This window comes from Drosophila ananassae, chromosome XL (genome assembly GCF_017639315.1).
Source record: "Drosophila ananassae strain 14024-0371.13 chromosome XL, ASM1763931v2, whole genome shotgun sequence".
NCBI classification, from domain to species: Eukaryota; Metazoa; Arthropoda; class Insecta; order Diptera; family Drosophilidae; genus Drosophila; species Drosophila ananassae.
Genome location: NC_057931.1, coordinates 15949477 through 15967241, shown reverse-complemented (window position 1 = coordinate 15967241; position 17765 = coordinate 15949477). Strand labels below are relative to the sequence as shown.

Here is a 17765-nt window from a genome sequence, read left to right as displayed (position 1 = left end):
GGAACCGCACAAACGCAATGGCCCGGTACAATGTGCGAACTGCCAGGAATATGGCCATACAAGGTCATACTGTAAACTGCGCCCGGTGTGTGTAGTTTGCGGAGAGCTTCATGACTCCGCACACTGCCCAGCGAGCAAAGATGACAGCAACTCGAAAAAGTGCGGCAACTGCGGTGGCAATCACACTGCTAATTATAGAGGATGCCCAGTCTATAAGGAGCTGAAAAGTCGCATCCACCAGAAAGGAATAGCTGCCCGCAACCAAAATGGACAGTTCACGGCGTCCAGATCAAACCCTGAAGTCTTCTTCTCGACTGCAGCCAGATCCTCACTAGGACCCATTAACGTTGACAAAAATGTGACATACGCAAGCGCCTTAAAATCAGGACCGGCGACACCTGCCTCAAGAAGCTCATTTCTGCAATCAGCATATCAAGAACCGAACACGGCTCAGCAACATCAACCAACAGAGCAGCCAAAAAGCAACTTTGAAGCTATGATATGCAGCCTACAACAAAGCCTGACGGAATTTATGTCGTTTATGCGCACAACTATGCAAGATTTAATGCGAAACCAAAATCTATTGATTCAAATGCTGGTTTCACAACAATCCAAATAATGGCTTTCCTACGGATATCTACGTGGAACGCTAACGGCGTTTCGCAACATAAACTTGAGTTAGCTCAATTCCTACTCGACAATCACATCGATGTAATGCTGCTTTCGGAAACACACCTCACAAACAAATACAATTTTCAACTACGAGGATATTCATTCTACGGAACAAATCATCCAGATGGTAAAGCACATGGTGGGACTGGAATTCTAATCAGAAGCCGCATAAAGCACCATTATCAAAACAAATTTGCTAAAAACTACCTACAGGCCACATCTATAAATATACAACTAAATACTGGCAACCAACTTACACTAGCCGCCGTATACTGCCCCCCTCGCTTCAATATAGCTGAAGATGAGTTTATGCAGTTTTTCAACACACTTGGAGACCACTTCATAGCAGCAGGAGACTACAATGCCAAGCACACACACTGGGGATCCCGTCTCGTGACTCCAAAAGGGAAGCAGCTCTATAATGCAATTATCAAAGCCAAGAACAAGCTCGACTATGTTTCTTCTGGCACACCAACATACTGGCCGGCAGACCCAAGGAAACTACCAGATTTAATAGACTTTGCGATTACCAAAAACATCCCTAAAAATCTGATAAGCTCCAATTGCCTATCGGATCTTTCATCTGATCACTCGCCTGTCCTGTTTATTCTACTGCGACATCCAGGAACATTGGAACAACCATTAAAATTGACCTCACAGAAAACCAATTGGGTTAAGTACAGAAAATATATCAGCTCACACATTGAGCTAAGTCCTCATCTCCACGATGAAGCCAACGTAGACAGCTTTGTTAATTCACTTGAGTCTGTACTCGTCTCTGCAGCTCGAGCCTCAACATCGCAAACTATAAATACACAAAGCAATAAAAAGACAAATCTACAAATCGAACAGCTCGTCCTCGAAAAGCGGCGTTCACGTCGCGAGTGGCAATTCCACAGATCGCCATCTACTAAGCAAAGCTTTAGACATGCCTCACGTCAACTTACTAAAGCCCTACAGCAAGAAGAAGCTTATGTCCACCGCCGCTATATAGAGCAATTGTCAACTTCTAGTACAAAACACTCACTATGGAGAGCTCACCCAACTCTAAGCTCACCGAAAGAAACAGTGATGCCTATTAGAAATCCCACAGGCGGCTGGGCGCGCAGCGATGCAGACAGAGCCAGCACGTTTGCCAATCACCTCAAAAATATCTTCCAACCAAATCCGGCCACTAGTGCCTTTACTCTGCCGACTTTACCATATGAGCCTCAGCTTCAACATGAACCAATCGAGTTTCGCCCAAACGAAATCGCTAATATCATCAAAAACCAACTAAATCCGAAAAAATCACCAGGCTGCGACCTCATAACTCCCAAAATGATCATTGAGCTTCCATATTGCGCCGTCTGCACTATCACCCAGCTCTTCAATGCCATCGCAAAACTTGGCCACTTTCCAGCGAGATGGAAAAAGTCAATTATAATAATGATAGCAAAGCCGGGAAAAGACCACACAATTCCCACGTCGTATAGACCTATAAGCCTACTTTCATGCTTATCTAAACTCTTTGAGAAATGCATTCTGACTCGAATAAACACATACCTAAGGATCCAGGAAGGAATCCCGTCACATCAGTTTGGGTTTCGTGAAAAGCACGGTACAATTGAGCAGGTCAACCGGATAACAGCAGAAATTCGGAATGCATTCGAAAAACGCGAGTACTGTACCGCAATATTTCTAGATGTCTCTCAAGCATTTGATAGAGTCTGGCTAGAAGGTCTAATGTACAAAATCAAGACAATGCTCCCTTGTAATACCCACAAGCTTTTAGAGTCTTACCTCTACGACAGAAAATTTGCTGTGAGGTGCAACACTGATATATCTGACGAATTCACTGTTGGAGCTGGAGTTCCTCAAGGAAGCGTACTCGGACCAACATTATATGTTCTCTACACAGCAGACATCCCGACAAGCACACGATTAACAACATCTACGTTTGCTGATGATACAGCTATTCTTAGCCGCTCAAAATGCCCGATGCAAGCAACTGCGCAGCTAGCTCTTCATCTGGTGGATGTTGAAAAATGGCTATCAGACTGGCGAATTAAAGTAAACGAACAAAAATGCAAGCACGTTACGTTCACCTTGAATAGGCAAAACTGCCCGCCCCTTACGCTAAACAACACCCTACTCCCGCAAGCAAACGAGGTAACATATCTAGGAGTACACCTCGATAGAAGACTCACATGGCGTCGGCACATAGAAGCTAAAAGAACCCACCTAAAGCTAAAAGCCAGCAGCCTTCATTGGCTTATCAACGCTCGGTCTCCCCTTTGCCTTGAATATAAAGTCCTGCTGTATAACTCGGTACTTAAACCTATATGGATGTACGGCTCCCAGTTATGGGGGAATGCCAGCAATAGCAATATTGACATAGTCCAGCGAGCTCAGTCGAAGATCTTGAGAACAATCACCGGGGCACCTTGGTACGTTCGCAACGAAAACATACATCGCGACTTAAACATTCTTCCAGTCAAAGATGTGATCGCTGAACAGAAGGAAAAGTACTTTAGCAAGCTATTGTCGCACCCTAACCACCTGGCGAGAGGTCTAACAAGGTTGAGTAACCAATCACGACTTCGTCGGAATGACCTACCCACCCAGCGACCGTCTTGAGGAACGTGCAACCAGAATGCAGTCTTAGTCTACTGTTAGTTAAATGTTAATGTTAAGATTTGAAAACTTATTGTTAGTCTCAAAATTAAGAGAAGATCCAATAAATAAAAGCAAAGTTTAAAAAAAAAAAAAAAAAAAAAAAACTATTTCGCCAAGTGTAGGCGGGAGCGGGCGAGCGCGAGAGCACGCTTCTGGCGTCATAGAAACGCCACAAAGGCAAACACGCGTGAATTGGAGGCGAAAATGAAGGAAAGGCAAAACCAAAATGTGTCTTCGATTGCGTAAAGTGGAAAATGGTGGCCGAGAGCCAGAGAGAGGGACGCGGGAAAGTATGCAATAAAAAGCGCGAAGGACGCGAAGCAGCAACAACAACGGGTTGAATGGGTAATGATGCGAGTTGTGGCCAGAGAGGCGATGACCGAACAAAGTGCAGCCGGGTGGAGGACTCAGCACGCCGATCATTCCCTCAATCGGTCATTAGATCATCCAGCATGGCGAGCATCATGGCTAGAATCGAGTAACTCGATAGGAATGTCTGATTTAAAAGTCAGGCAGTCAGATTTCGTGCCACTAGACCTTCTAGAACATTTCTCCTACTGTCCTGCTTAGAACGAGAAACTAACTGCCTTCTGTCCTCCATTGCAGCATGTCCACAGATAGTCCCACTCAGCTGCGGGATCTGAGCCAGCTGCGGGGTCACCTCCAACGACCGACCCCCGCCCCGGCTCCCACCACGGCCCATGGCTACCGCAGCATCGCACCGCCCGCCACCACCACCACCACCAGCACCCCCAGCAGCAGCAGCAACAGCATTAGCACACCCTCCCCAGCAGCACCCCTAGTAATGGCCAGCATGCCGGCCAGCGGGTCCAAGTACGTGCTCCTCCAGCACAACCACAGCGGCGGCTTCACGGCCTACGACAGTGCCTCCGCGGCGGCGGCGGCGGCAGTAGCGGCCGCGGCGAACGCCCCACAGCCCGGAGCGGGGGCGGGAGCCGGAGGAGCGGCCGGCGGCAACATAGTGCTCCTGGCCGCGGAACCCCTTGAGATGGGCTCGGCCGACGCCCTGGCCGCGGCGGCGGCGGCAGCCGGAGTCGGAGCCCGGCCCACTGACGGCGACGACGGGGAGCTGCGCTCCCTGAGCTGGCTGAACGACAAGAACCTGATCAAGGGCATCGTGACCTCCAGCGGGACGGCCGCGGCCCAGCTGAAGCGGGGCACGGCGGTGGCGCTGAAGACCACGCACTCGCAGTAACGCAGGCGGCGGCGCCTCAGCAGCAGCAGCCGCAGATCTTCGTGACCAGCAACGGAGGCAGCGGCTTCAAGGCGGCCGTGGCGGCGCTCAGCTCACCCATCAACACCACCAGCAGCAACAGCACCACCACCCACCACCCGCACAAGAAGTACCTGCGGGAGAAGATGCACGTGCAGATGGACCAGAGCACCCACATGGCCTCCACGGGAAAGGTTTCTTAAAAGTCGCCAGGTACCCTGAGCCCTCCGTTTCAGACTGGGCAGAGTTTGTATATCTGGCTCGCAGCCAGGCTGACTCTAGGCACGGATCGAGTGACACCTTGGTCCGGCCTGGAGTATGAAGGTATTTTGGGATGGAAGTTGGGTAGAATTTGTAGTGTAGAAGAAAGAAAAAGTGTAAGGCTACTTATTAACTCCACCGCTTACGGCGCGGACACCCGCTAGCTGTCCGGGGCTGTATATTTGCAAGGAGGATCCCCGAGGAGAGTTCTGCTATGGAATCCTTCGCTTTATTTCCAGGTAACCTTAACTGAGAAGGCCATTCGCTATCCGCAACCAGCGACCCGTTCGGTTGCCTTAAGCTGGGCATCCTAGGCATCTCACAAACTCTTCGGGGCGAAAACCCGTTTATTAAAAATCTCCTGATAAATTTATAAAAAAATCCGAACGCGTTTCACTGCGTTATAACAATCTCAAGGATCAATTCAGTATGCGACAATTTCCCGTAATCGGTTAAAATCTAAAAGTTTTGCTACACGAAATTGGAACGCTCCAGAATTTTTCCTAATAATTCAAGGTGTATGCTTATAGGCCGAAAACTTTTGGTAAACTGAAAACCAAAATTTGACGTTTGTCATCGCCCATATTGGAAGGCTGTCAATATAAAAAGAGACCTTGCAATATTCAATATTTAATATATGTATAAGGTAATTCTTAATTCTTAGCCCAAAAAATATTATTTTTGAAATAGAAAAAGAATATATTTTTTTTATGTTTTCTTATTCACTTACTTACTTATTCACACATAATACATAAAAATATATGAGCTCCCGTGAATATTTCTCATTCAAAAAACAATTAATTTATTACCAATGAATAACAGAAATATTTAATGCATTCGTAATATCATTTACATTAAATTTGTTATACCTTGATATCGATAGAAGTGTATGTCCGAAACAGGCTCATTCTTCGATAGTTTTATTGGTCGTATTACCATGAAATCGAAAAATCAGTCCGTCGCTGAGACTGTGAGTTCGTTCTTTAAAAACCTTTTCTGGATATGATAAACTATTAAACTTAAAACAATGATAAGCGTTATGGAAGTAAATCTCTCTAAAAATAAATCATTTATGTTGAACGGTTTTAGTGAATCATCTTTAAAATATCTACGCTTAAATATAATAAGCTTACTAAGAGTCTTGTATGTACGTTCCTTGTACTTTTGCTAGCGGTGCTCTCTGTTGCTGCCTACACAAGGTGTATGTAGCAATTTGAAAAGTGTAAGCGAGACAACTATTGACACGGGATACTTTGTATACATCCTCATACATATAAAATGCTACCCAGCGCGCGAGCGCTCTCGTTGAAGATTGCGGCGTCGACATATTAGAGTAAATATAGATTCAAAACTATAGAGAAAAAATTGAGAACTATGGAGAAAAATATTGCTTTATATTAGTATATGAAAAATGCGTATTTACCGAAAATATGGAAAAAAGTGTTATTTTGTTATTATATACATATATATTATGCATATATGTATATATATGTTTATATATATATAATGTATATATAAATACATATTTATATATATAAATTTATTTTTTTTCTTAAACTTGTGAAGTGAGATGCAATATTGTGATTTAACGAGAATGTTAACAATCGAAATGTAATTATATGGCTACAAGGCAGTATCGTCTCTGGAATATTAAACTACATAATTGTTGGTTAAAAACTTCGTTCTGTTTTTATTTTCATTGTCAAAATCATAATAAGCCTACATACATATGTATATTGACCCTTGGAATATACAATATATTTCTGCTGTATACCAATCTGATATACCATATTCAAAACAACTTGGTCAAATAAATGGTATTAATATTGAATTAAACTGTTATTTATCCCTTTAAAAGGCATCTCCAGAAATTTTTAGAATCATGGATACAGATACAAATGATATTTTAGAGATGTCAGTACCTGGCAGTAATTTATCTGGATCACAATCAGAACTGCAGGATATCGCATCCGCCACTAGTAGTATTTTGCCAAGAACTGCATTAAATCAGCAGAAAGATGATATAAAACAGAAACCATCAGAAGCTACAACGTCTTTTTCACCAAAAAGCCTAATCGTGCCGTCAAGCTGCCCCACAACTTCTATCCTAAACCTTCCTCCACCAACTGCTGGTATATCTATCCAAGCTAGTTCAGAAATATGTGAAATGGATTCCATGCCCACAAGACCATTTGTCATAACTGAAGCTCATGAAGAAATGCAGACAACTAATGGGGCAACAATCAATTCAAGTTCTACATTAGATCCTAATACATGCGATTTTGACTCAGACACGGAACTTTCTATAGTGGCTGCGGCATCTGTAGTTACAGCATCAGTCGCCGCCGATTCAAGATCGTCGCCCTCTCCATCTCTCCAATCTACTTCATCGCACCTCAATTGTACTTCCTCGTTGTCGGCTATTGCGGTGCATCATATCGGATGCGGTCCTGGCGTTATTGCTGTCAACTCAAATGGTCATAATATTAGTAACACATCAAACAGCAACCAACTGAGTCTAAATACAAAACAACAAAGGCAGCAAAAGCGTCGACGAGAGCGGGCTCAACGTTTGCAAGCGGAACGTGATGGTCGCTGTAACTCCAATTCATTAAACTCAATGCATATTACTGGGGCTGTAGGAGTCAATAATAGCATTTCTGGAACATTAAATGTCACTCACAATGCTGGTCAGGGAGGTTTGCCGCTACCCAGTAGTGCAGCATCGTCTTTACCTATAGTAAATGGACCAGGGAATGGCTTGATATATCATATCAATAGCGCTGGAAGTATGGGCGAAGACAGTAACAATTCAAACGGAAATTTTACAAGCAGCAGTAATGGCAGCAATAATCTTTTACCACCAACAGATAGTATTGCTTCATTACTTTTGAATCCCCCAAATTCACCAGAATGTAACTCTGGCCTAATGGCTACGCCAAGTGATAGTGAAGGCGAGTCGTTAGATGAAGACCTTTTATCAACATCATCATCGTCGACATTATTGTTGCCGCGTGACAAACCTCCACCCCGACCACCACCCCCAGTAAGAAGAAAATTGCCGCGTTCACCAGTTCTCGAGGAGGAGATTATTGATGGATTTGCCATATTGGAATTCAAAACATATGAAGATCTTGAGGTAAGCTTGTATGCGGCATACATTATAAGTGCATATTTTATTTAATTGGGTTCATGAAGGGTTTCTAATGTTTTCTTATGAAATTAATCCATATTTATATTTATATACATGTAGATCAGCCTCTTGTCTAATTCTTTTGCGCGGTGTACTACTGATCATGATGTAATGATCAAGATGTTGTAAATATTAAAAATTGTGTAATTAAAAAAAAAAAAGTATATATATGGATATTTCCGAGGATCGCGTACGTGCAGTTGCGAACAAATTATATTAGTTGCCAAAAAATGTCAAAAACGTGATTACGTAATATTTGGGATATTATTTTGATACCCAAAACACGAAACCCTAGTTAGACCCCAATCTTAATGAAACATAGTAATGGTGAATACATCATTTTCTTATCAGAAAGAAGGTTGATCAGGAAGAAGAATGTAAAATGGCGCGTATGTGTCCTTTAAAAGGGAAATTATTCGAAAGGTAGTAGGTAAATGGTTCAGAAGAGTCTGTGAACGTGTTCTGTAAGTGAATCGTAAAATTTCGTATTTTCTTGGTCTATGCCAATTACCGTCATTACTACATTTTTAGAAGTTTGCATCAGTTTTTCACCAAGATTTCGCCGCCTCTTTTCTATAAAGCCACTTTTATTGTTAAGGGGGCAGAATGGTTTGTGACTTCAAAAAAAATTTGTTTTCAAACATTTATAATATAATAGAACAGTATCTCAGGAATATCCTGTGAAAGTTTCATGTCGATCGGACTAAAGCTCGCTGAGATACCGATTTTCTAGTTACTGTCTCTCAATATACTTTCAATTGCTTTTAAAACTTTAGACGCGTTTTTCTCAAAACAACTTATATAAGTCGGTGCGTAACGTAACTCAAAAAGTAATGCTCGAATCTAAATAAAATTTTTCACACATCTTTTATACAATAAATACTTGCGGATGAACGAACGCTTTTTATACCCTTGCAGAGGGTTTTGACTATAATTTTGGTCAAAAGTGTGCAACGCAGTGAAGGAGACATCTCCGACCCTATAAAGTATATATATTCTTGATCAGTATCACCTCCTGAGTCGATATGAGCATGTCTGTCTGTCCGTCCGTCTGTCGCTTTCTACGCAAACTAGTCTCTCAGTTTTAAAGCTATCGATTTGAAACTTTGCACACATCCTTCTTTTCGTTGCAGGTAGTACATAAGTCGACTATATCCTATAGCTGCCATATAACTGATTGATCGGAAATGCCATAACTTTGGTGTTTTTTAAGTTAGAGGGTTGGGACTTTCTACACACGTTATTTAGCCAAAATATCTTATGTACAAAATTTCATAATGATCGGCCGACTATATCCTATAGCTGTCATAGAACGATCAAAATTGGCATAACTTTGATGTTTTTAAGTTAGAAAGATGGGACTTGGTACAGATTCTATTTTGGGAAAAATAATTCGATTTGCTAATTTTTATAGGGATCGGCCGACTATATCCTATAGCTGCCATATAACTGAACGATCGGAATTAACTTTGGTGTTTTGTAAGCTAAAATGATGGGTATTTCTACGGATTCCATTTTGGGCAGTACAATCCGATCTGCTAAAGTTCATAAGGATCGGCCGACTATATCCTATGGACGCCATATATCGATCGGAAATGGAACAACCTTAACTGCAAGGGTATATCAACTTCGACTTCGACTAATTTTTTTTTACCATTTTTATGGGCAAAATTGGGCTGATTTTTATGTAAAAATGGTACCTCCGACTTTACAACCGCGCCAAAAATTCAAAATCGCATATTTTTCAAAATGGTTTCGTTCATCCGCACAAGAAACTAATATTTTGAATAAATCAATTAAATTTTTTTTTATTTTCGATAACACTGTAAGGCCAGACTTTACGCACCGAAAGATAATAATTTTTTGAAGCGACTCCGGCCGACTGCCCGTCATGGGATAAATAATAATTATTTTTTAAAAATAAAAATTCGTAAATACTCTTCTAATATAGCTATTTATCGTGTAAAAAAATTGAATAAATACATTCACTCAGAAATGAAAAAAAAATCGCAAATATCTGTTTTTTTTTTCAGCCTCTGAAACCATCCTGCCCTCTTAATAAAGAATGCTCAACTATGGCCTATGTTAAAGGGACTTAATTTTGTTCAAAAATAAATTTGTTTAAAATTTTACAATTTTACGAACGTTGTTTTTCATACCGAATGATGTTTACATTTTATGGTAAATATTTCATGCTCCTTTGACAACTTTTTTTAAGTCCCATTTTTATCTTATATACATAGCTTATTTACAAGTGCCCTTTAGGCTGCAACGTAGTCCCTTTTTCAATAATATATTTGGAGAACTCCTTTTTGGTGTTTAGTTCTCATTTTTCCTCATTCTGGACATCCTGAGTCTACTATTAGAGTCCAATTTTGTTTCCGGATCACACATAATTTATATTTTATACTTTTACCTATTTGATACCTTTGCAACTGATTTTCGCTGTTAATTTGTCAAGCATTTGTCTAACAAACATTTTCTAGTTAAATAAAGCAATGATGTTTCCATCATCTGGAGATCTTTCCTCATTTTCCAGCTAATAAAATAAAAATATTGCGGCTTGATAGTCTTTTATTTCTGATGATAGCATAATAACTAATAATACAAGGGTTTCTCTAATAGTAGCTGTAATCAGGTTAGAAAGAAGCTCCCATTTACTTTCGCGTTTATGAGTTAAGCATCACTCCTAAGCATCATAATTTTCAACTTGTACTCAATTTCGCTCCCCACTCTATATCGAATGTAGATGGTCGATTCTTATTTAATGATGAATTATTTTCGATTCTTATTTAATAGAATTTAATGATGAAAAAAATGTCTTGTGCTTTGAATATTTCTAACCCTCTAACTACAAAAACACCAAAGTTGTGTTTTTTTCGTTCCTTTAGTTATCAAATAAAAAAAAATACCAATTCCCAATTATTTTTTTTACAGAAAAATATGAAATTTTGTTGTTTAAATATTGCAGTCTAGATTTGGCATTAGTATATTCAACGTAAAACTTAACATCATCAGCGTAACATCATCAACGTAAAACAACTGATACATAAGTATCAGTTAGTTAGTTAATAGAGTCAAGGGGTTTTTTTTTCTCATAAATTGCTTGCTGAACATGTTCCTAACTGCATGAGCAATTTTCAAGATGGGACGAACCAGAGAGACATATAGAGTCCTACTAGTGAACGGATCATCGAGCTCTTTGGACCATCGTTTTATAACATAACCAGCATTATTCAGTGTCACTGAAATATAATAATTTTGGTGATTGGACACTTTTTAAGAGCAAATTATTAGAACACCACAAAAGACCTTATAAAGGTTTAATTACAAGTGCCGGTGTGTGAAAGGGTCGGACAATAAAAAGCACACTATCGTCATACATACATAAATGTAGTAGCATAGCTTTCGACATGAGGTAAATCGTACATAACCATAACATAACCATTCGACATAAACCAAGTTAGATTTGTTGAAAATGATGAAGCAACTTTTGGAAGGCGTAATTACTTAATTAGTAAAAAGAATCTGTAGCAGCTTCGATAGATGTAAAATATTAGAAAAGATTCCACCTAATTTGAGACAAATATTCTCAAAGAGTTTGAGGATGGTCTAAGTCCTCTAAAACCGATACTGAAGACGAACGAATTACTGTCGCCGAGGATGTCATATTAAAAAAGGAAAGGTGACCTGCAACGAGTGTTTCGAAAATGGTTGGAAAGGTGCAAAATTAATAATTAAACAATCGATAAAGTCTTTTTGACAATTAGATATAGGGGAATTGTCATTCTCACCAGAATCCATGAAATTAGGGAAAATGAATATCGCCCATAAATAGGACCAAATTTTAAATTTGGGAAACGGATTAGATCAGCTGAATTCTAAGTACTCAACATATGCGTAACTAGTACTCAACAAAATTAAGCGAGGTAAGCGCCATAGCATAAAAATTAAAAGGAACCCCTATTAGTAAATTTGATAATTTACCCACAATATTTCGAACGTTTTAGTAGTTAAAAGAAAATACTTAATTGTTGTTTTATAGAGGAACTAGGACCATCTTTGACTAGAAATTAATAAATGATACTGTGCTTAGGTAAGGTTGAATAATCAAGTGATTATTAAAGATAAGAATGAGGCAAAACAATTCGAAATAGCCTTTAAATAGGCCTAAGTTCAAAGTTAAAGTATTCAAAGCAAGTATTAAATCGTGCAATGAGTTATGAAGATACATATACTTAGAATATGATAAGATTTATTTTAACTTGTCTCAAAAGAGAGCAAACAAGAATCAAAGATCGAACATAAAACATGTTTGAAAAGAACAATAAAAATCAAGTTCGTTCGGATACGAAAAATTGTAAACGAAAAAGATCAATTTCCCTTTATACCCGTGACCAATATAAACAATATTTTAACTTTATTTGCCTGCACTACAAGCTTGATCCATTATAAACTTGCATACATATTAGGTTGTCAAAAAAGGCGGTATTTGCGGTTACTCGGAGAGCCAATTTTCACATAACTCTCTTGTAGCTAACTTCAGACTACCAAGCGCGTTCGCCATGGACAGAAACAGGTGGTACTCACTTGGTGCGAGATCCGGACTACGCGGTGGATGCAAAAGAACCTCCCATCCGAGCTCCCGGAGCTTCTGGCGCGACACTAAAGAAGACAATTCGGCCTCTATTGATCAAAGATGGCCTCTTCTGCATGAGTGCTGTCTTCAAGCGGTCCAGTTGTTGGCAGTACAGGTCCGAATTGAGCGTTTGGCCATAGGGGAGCAGCTCATAGTGGATTATTCCCTGCCAATCCCACCAAACACACAGAAGAACCTTCCTGGCCGTCAATCCAGGCTTTGCCACCGTCTGGGCCGCTTCACCGCTTTTCGACCACGACGTAAACGTAAGTGGCCGTAAGTGACCCACTTTTCATCACCAGTTATCATACTCTTCAGAAACGGGTCGATTTTGTTGCTATTTAGAAGCGATTCGCATGCGTCGATACGGTCAACGATTTTTTTTGCGTCAATTCGTGTGGCACCCATACATCGAGCTTCTTAGTGACTCCAAGCTTCTTCAAATGGTTTATAACGGTTTGATGACTTATGCCCAGCTCTTGACCGATGCTACGGCTGCTACTATGCCGGTCTCTTTCGACCAATTCAGCGATTTTATCGCAATTTTCGACGACAGGCCTTCCAGAGCGTGGCGCATCTTCTACCACCTCTACACCAGAACGAAAACGTTGAAACCATCGTTGTGCGGTGAAAATGAAAACTGTATCGGGTCCTTAAACTGCACAAATTTTTTGCTTCATTATTGCGTCGTATAACTCACAAACGACTTAAAAGAAAAGACAATCAATCAAACACGTGAAACGGATTTACACACGGACACGTTAGCGCGTGAAATGAGCTTTCCAAAAAGGTATAGTATGCCCTGATGCGACGAATAAAACAAGAACTACGCCCTTTCAGCGCCAACTAGCGAAAATACCGCAAGACTTTTTTGACAACCTAATATTAAGTTGTTCCAAAATGTGTTTACTCTTAATAAAAATTTCAAACTGCAATTGTGATTTCCAGAGTTAGGAAAAAAACGAATTTGCCTTGTCAGCATAAATCTTAGAAGGATCAGGTTAAGTAAAAAACAAGAAAGGAAAGCTAACTTCGGGCGGAGCCGAAGTTGATATACCCTTGCAGTTCAGTCGCAGTCCGCTAGGTGGCGCCACGCATCTTATATTATTAGATATATAGCGGATCGTATATAGGCTGCCGATCCTTATGAAATTTGGCAAATCAGATTATTTTATCCAAAAGAGAATCTGTACCAAGTCTCATCTTTCTAACTTAAAAAACAACAAAGTTATGCCAATTCCGATCGTTGTATGACAGCTATAGGATATAGTCGGCCGATCCTTATGAAATTTTGTACATAAGATATGTTGATCAAATATAACATGTGTGGAAAGTCCCAACCCTCTATCTTAAAAAACAACGAAGTTATGGCATTTCCGATCAATCAGTTATATGGCAGCTATAGGATATAGTCGACCGATCCCGACCGTTCCGACTTATGTACTGCCTGCAACAGAAAGAAGGGTGTGTGCAAAGTTTCAACTCGATAGCTTTAAAACTGAGAGACTAGTTTGCGTAGAAACAGACAGACAGACAGACGGACAGACGGACAGACGGACATGCTCATATCGACTCAGGAGGTGATCCTGATCAAGAATATATATACTTTATAGGGTCGGAGATGTCTCCTTCACTGCGTTGCACACTTTTGACCAAAATTATAATACCCTCTGCAAGGGTATAAAAACAGTAAGGACGGCTATAACCGACTTTTTAACTGGCGTTACACAAAAATTTCATGGGGCAGAAGGGCGTGGAATATTATGAAAAACAAACTAGAACTGATATTAGGAGTCCATCGTTTTGATCTCTTATAAAGTTCATACAGAGTATACTATTAAAACAAAACCAAAAAGCGAATTTGATAGAAAGCTAACTTCGGCTAAATGGTGGTTTGTATAGTATTACATGTATCGGATCTGGTACAATCAAGTTCGTTCGTTCCTTTTTTGGCTTTGTTTTAATAGTATTATAAACTATTTGTATAAAAGTATAGGTATAAATTGCGGTCATATCATCCAGAGATGATATAAGGGTGCCAAAAAAATCTTGAAGTATTTCCGATAGTCATGTGCATATCGTCATGCATGTGCTATAGATTGTTTTCACGCGCTAATGCATGTTTGGTTTAGGCATTCATGAGTTAAAACATAGCAAACATAAAGATAAAGAGTAAAGAGTATATGCATATCACGCCGTCAAATTTGAGTAGCTTATGGAGCTGCTTTCCATTTCCATCGCACAATGCTTTCCTTCTGGGGTAGAAGTAGTCGAAGATGCGAAACGCTCCGGATCGCCTGTCGTCGAAAATTGCGACAAAATCGATGAATTGCTGAGGCATAAAGCAGCCGTACCATCGGCCCAGACATGGGCTTGAGTCATTAACCTGTTATTAATCATTTAAAGAAGCTTGGAATTACAAAGGACATAGATGTCTGGGTGTTACACAAATAGCTAAAAAATAATTTATTGTCCCATCATTTCCCACAGAGGCACTTGTAATTAAACCTTGATAACGTCTCTTTCGGTGTTTTAATAATCTCCTCTTAAAAAAGTACCCTCCTCTCCTATATTACCCACACCGTTAGTCTTTTTTAAAATTTTTAGCCAAGCACCCTCCCCGCCCACAACTGGAATATTACTGTAGTAACAGTTCAGAGAATTTTTTTGAAAAAGTTTATTCAAAGAGAAAAGTAATGCCAAATTCAAAATTTTTGGTGCACATTTTGGTCTTGAAAACAAAATTCAGCCAAATTTCACTTATTGAGGTCGGATGTACACAGAAAATATGTAGTTATTATTAAAAAATATAATTGCAAATTTAATTAGATTAAGATTACTGTTGGGACGGGTGCCAGCATCAAAAATTGTAATTATCGCTAATTAGTTCTCTCAGTTTAACTAGCCGCAGCGGTCCACTAATTGCCCGTTATCAGCACTTCCATCTTCTTTGATTCTCCCAGATTCGCCTGCGCTTTGTTGTTCTTTTGTAGCGCATGCACTTTGAGCACTTGGTTGGTTGGGAATATCCTGGTTGGGAATTTATATTGTGATCCAATTTGATCCAGAAAGAGATTTTGAGTTAAACAGACCATGTACTATTATATGGATATATCTACGATCCTGAAATTTTGGTACATTTTAGATAGGTCTTAACGTTAAGTTTTTTAATTGAAAAATAAGTAAATTAATTCTTTAAACCATTATTTAATAAAGGCTAACATCCCTCTCGCTTACACGATCTAAGACGTGATTTCCGATAGAGTACATAACCATATTCATAGGTTACGCAGCGATGATAGGTCATATGCTTGAAGTTTAAACAGTTTGGGAAAATTAAATTGTTGGAGCAAATTTAAAATTGTCTTACAAAATATTATCAAAGGAGAATAAGCGTAATTTTACATCATCCGCATACATAAATATTAAAGAATAGTTTAAGACGTTCAGTAGATCACTTACAAAAAAAAACACAAAGCATGGGACCAAGGACTAACACCTGACGAAACTTGGATAATACAATGGAGACAGTGGGAGTAGATTAGGTCTAGGGTCCTGCTTTAAGTGTTTATCACGGGATTAATTTGAAAGGGGGCCAAGTCAGTTAAGCCATCAGTAAAATCATTTTAGGAATTCGGATTCGAATTAGTATATTAATGTCTCCTAAAACCAATATATCATGAACATTAATAACACTGAATGAATGATAAAAAGATGAGAGAGATAAACACTATCTTTAAATATTGTAAATCTGAGTTTGGCTATATATTGTAACCTTTTAGCGCATAAAAAGGGCTTTGAGGGTTTGGTCATCTACATTGACTGCCGTCCACAGCGACTCCGTTTTGTTTGTCCATTAATCCTATTGTCGGTCTTTCAAAATTTCATAAGTATCGGCCGCTATAAGATATAGCTGTCACATAACTATAGATCAGTTAATCAGGAAATGTCACAACTTACCTGATTCTTTAACTTTCTTTTCTATGTAACTATATAGAAAGACTGTTCCAATTTGCGACACTACATTTTACATTGATTTTTTTGGCACAATGTATTGTTGAAAGGTAATTACACAATGTTGAAAGGTAATTAAATTAAAAAGAACCTTTATAGAGATAAGGCGAGAGGACAATTTAAATGGATAAAGCATGTCCTCATGTCTGTCTTTTTCTGAAATGTTTTTCTAAAAAAAAGCTACATGCTTAAATTTTATCACAAACTCAAAATTTTTTGCAGAAAGATAGATATACATTTTTTGTAGATATACTATATCACATAGCTGTCAGGATCGGAAAAAACTTACAACACTTGCATTTTGTAATGCAATGAAGCATAAATTGGAGAGCTTGTGCATTTTTTTACCGTTACTTGAAAACGGAAGCTGCCAGCAAGAAAACCTAATACCATTATCTCTTGTAAAATAACCCTGCATTGTTTCGCTCTTTTATACTTCTTTATCTTCCTACTAGGGTCGAAAGAAAACTTGGTGTCATATACACAACCACCGTATTCACCTGATTTCCGTGTGACTCCTGGCTATTCCCAAAACAAGTCAAAAGTACCATTCCGGGGAACGCCAAATCGAAGAATGCGCTGATGTTTATGTTTAGGCACACTTTGTTCGAGGATTTGAGAAAGCGTTGGCATAAGTGTATTTTATCGGAAGGAAATGAATCCATACCAATCCATTCCCATATCTTCCTTTATCTTTAAAAATAAAACTTTGTGTCATATAGTTATAGTATATAGTATAGAAAAAGTTATGGCATTTCCGATTAATGAGTTATTGAATATAGCAGCTATAGAATAGAGTCGACCGATTCCGTTCGTTCGAACTTATGAAAAGGAAACCAAAGATGTGTGTAAAGTTTGAAGTCGAAAGCTCTAAAACTGAGAGACTAGTTTGCGTAGAAACCGACAGACAGACGGACATGCTTATATCGACTCAGAAGGTAATCCTGATCAATAATATACATTGTACATAATTAATTATTATATATAAATTTAATAAATTTATTTATTGTTTATAAAAACAGATTGTAAATAAATGAAGAGTTCAAGTTCAGAGTTCTTTTGCGTGTTGTGAGCAAAAGATGTAATTTGGTTTT

General features: G+C 39.2%; 1 protein-coding gene across 5 annotated transcripts in view; it reads left to right on the top strand.

The window, feature by feature from the left end:
- Positions 1-5712: 5712 nt before the first annotated feature.
- LOC6502895 (mucin-12) overlaps positions 5713-17765 on the top strand; it is a 49211-nt gene continuing 37158 nt past the window's right edge. For 3 of the 5 annotated variants that reach the window (XM_032455995.2, XM_044717167.1, XM_032455994.2), the window contains exons 1-2: positions 5717-5795; positions 6684-7964. In XM_032455995.2, the coding sequence (XP_032311886.2) occupies positions 5763-5795; positions 6684-7964 (1314 nt within the window). In that variant the 5' untranslated portion in view covers positions 5717-5762. Of the gene's footprint in view, positions 6159-6683; positions 7965-17765 lie in introns of all 5 variants that reach the window. The other 2 variants (XM_044717168.1, XM_032455996.2) reach the window with 2 other exon arrangements.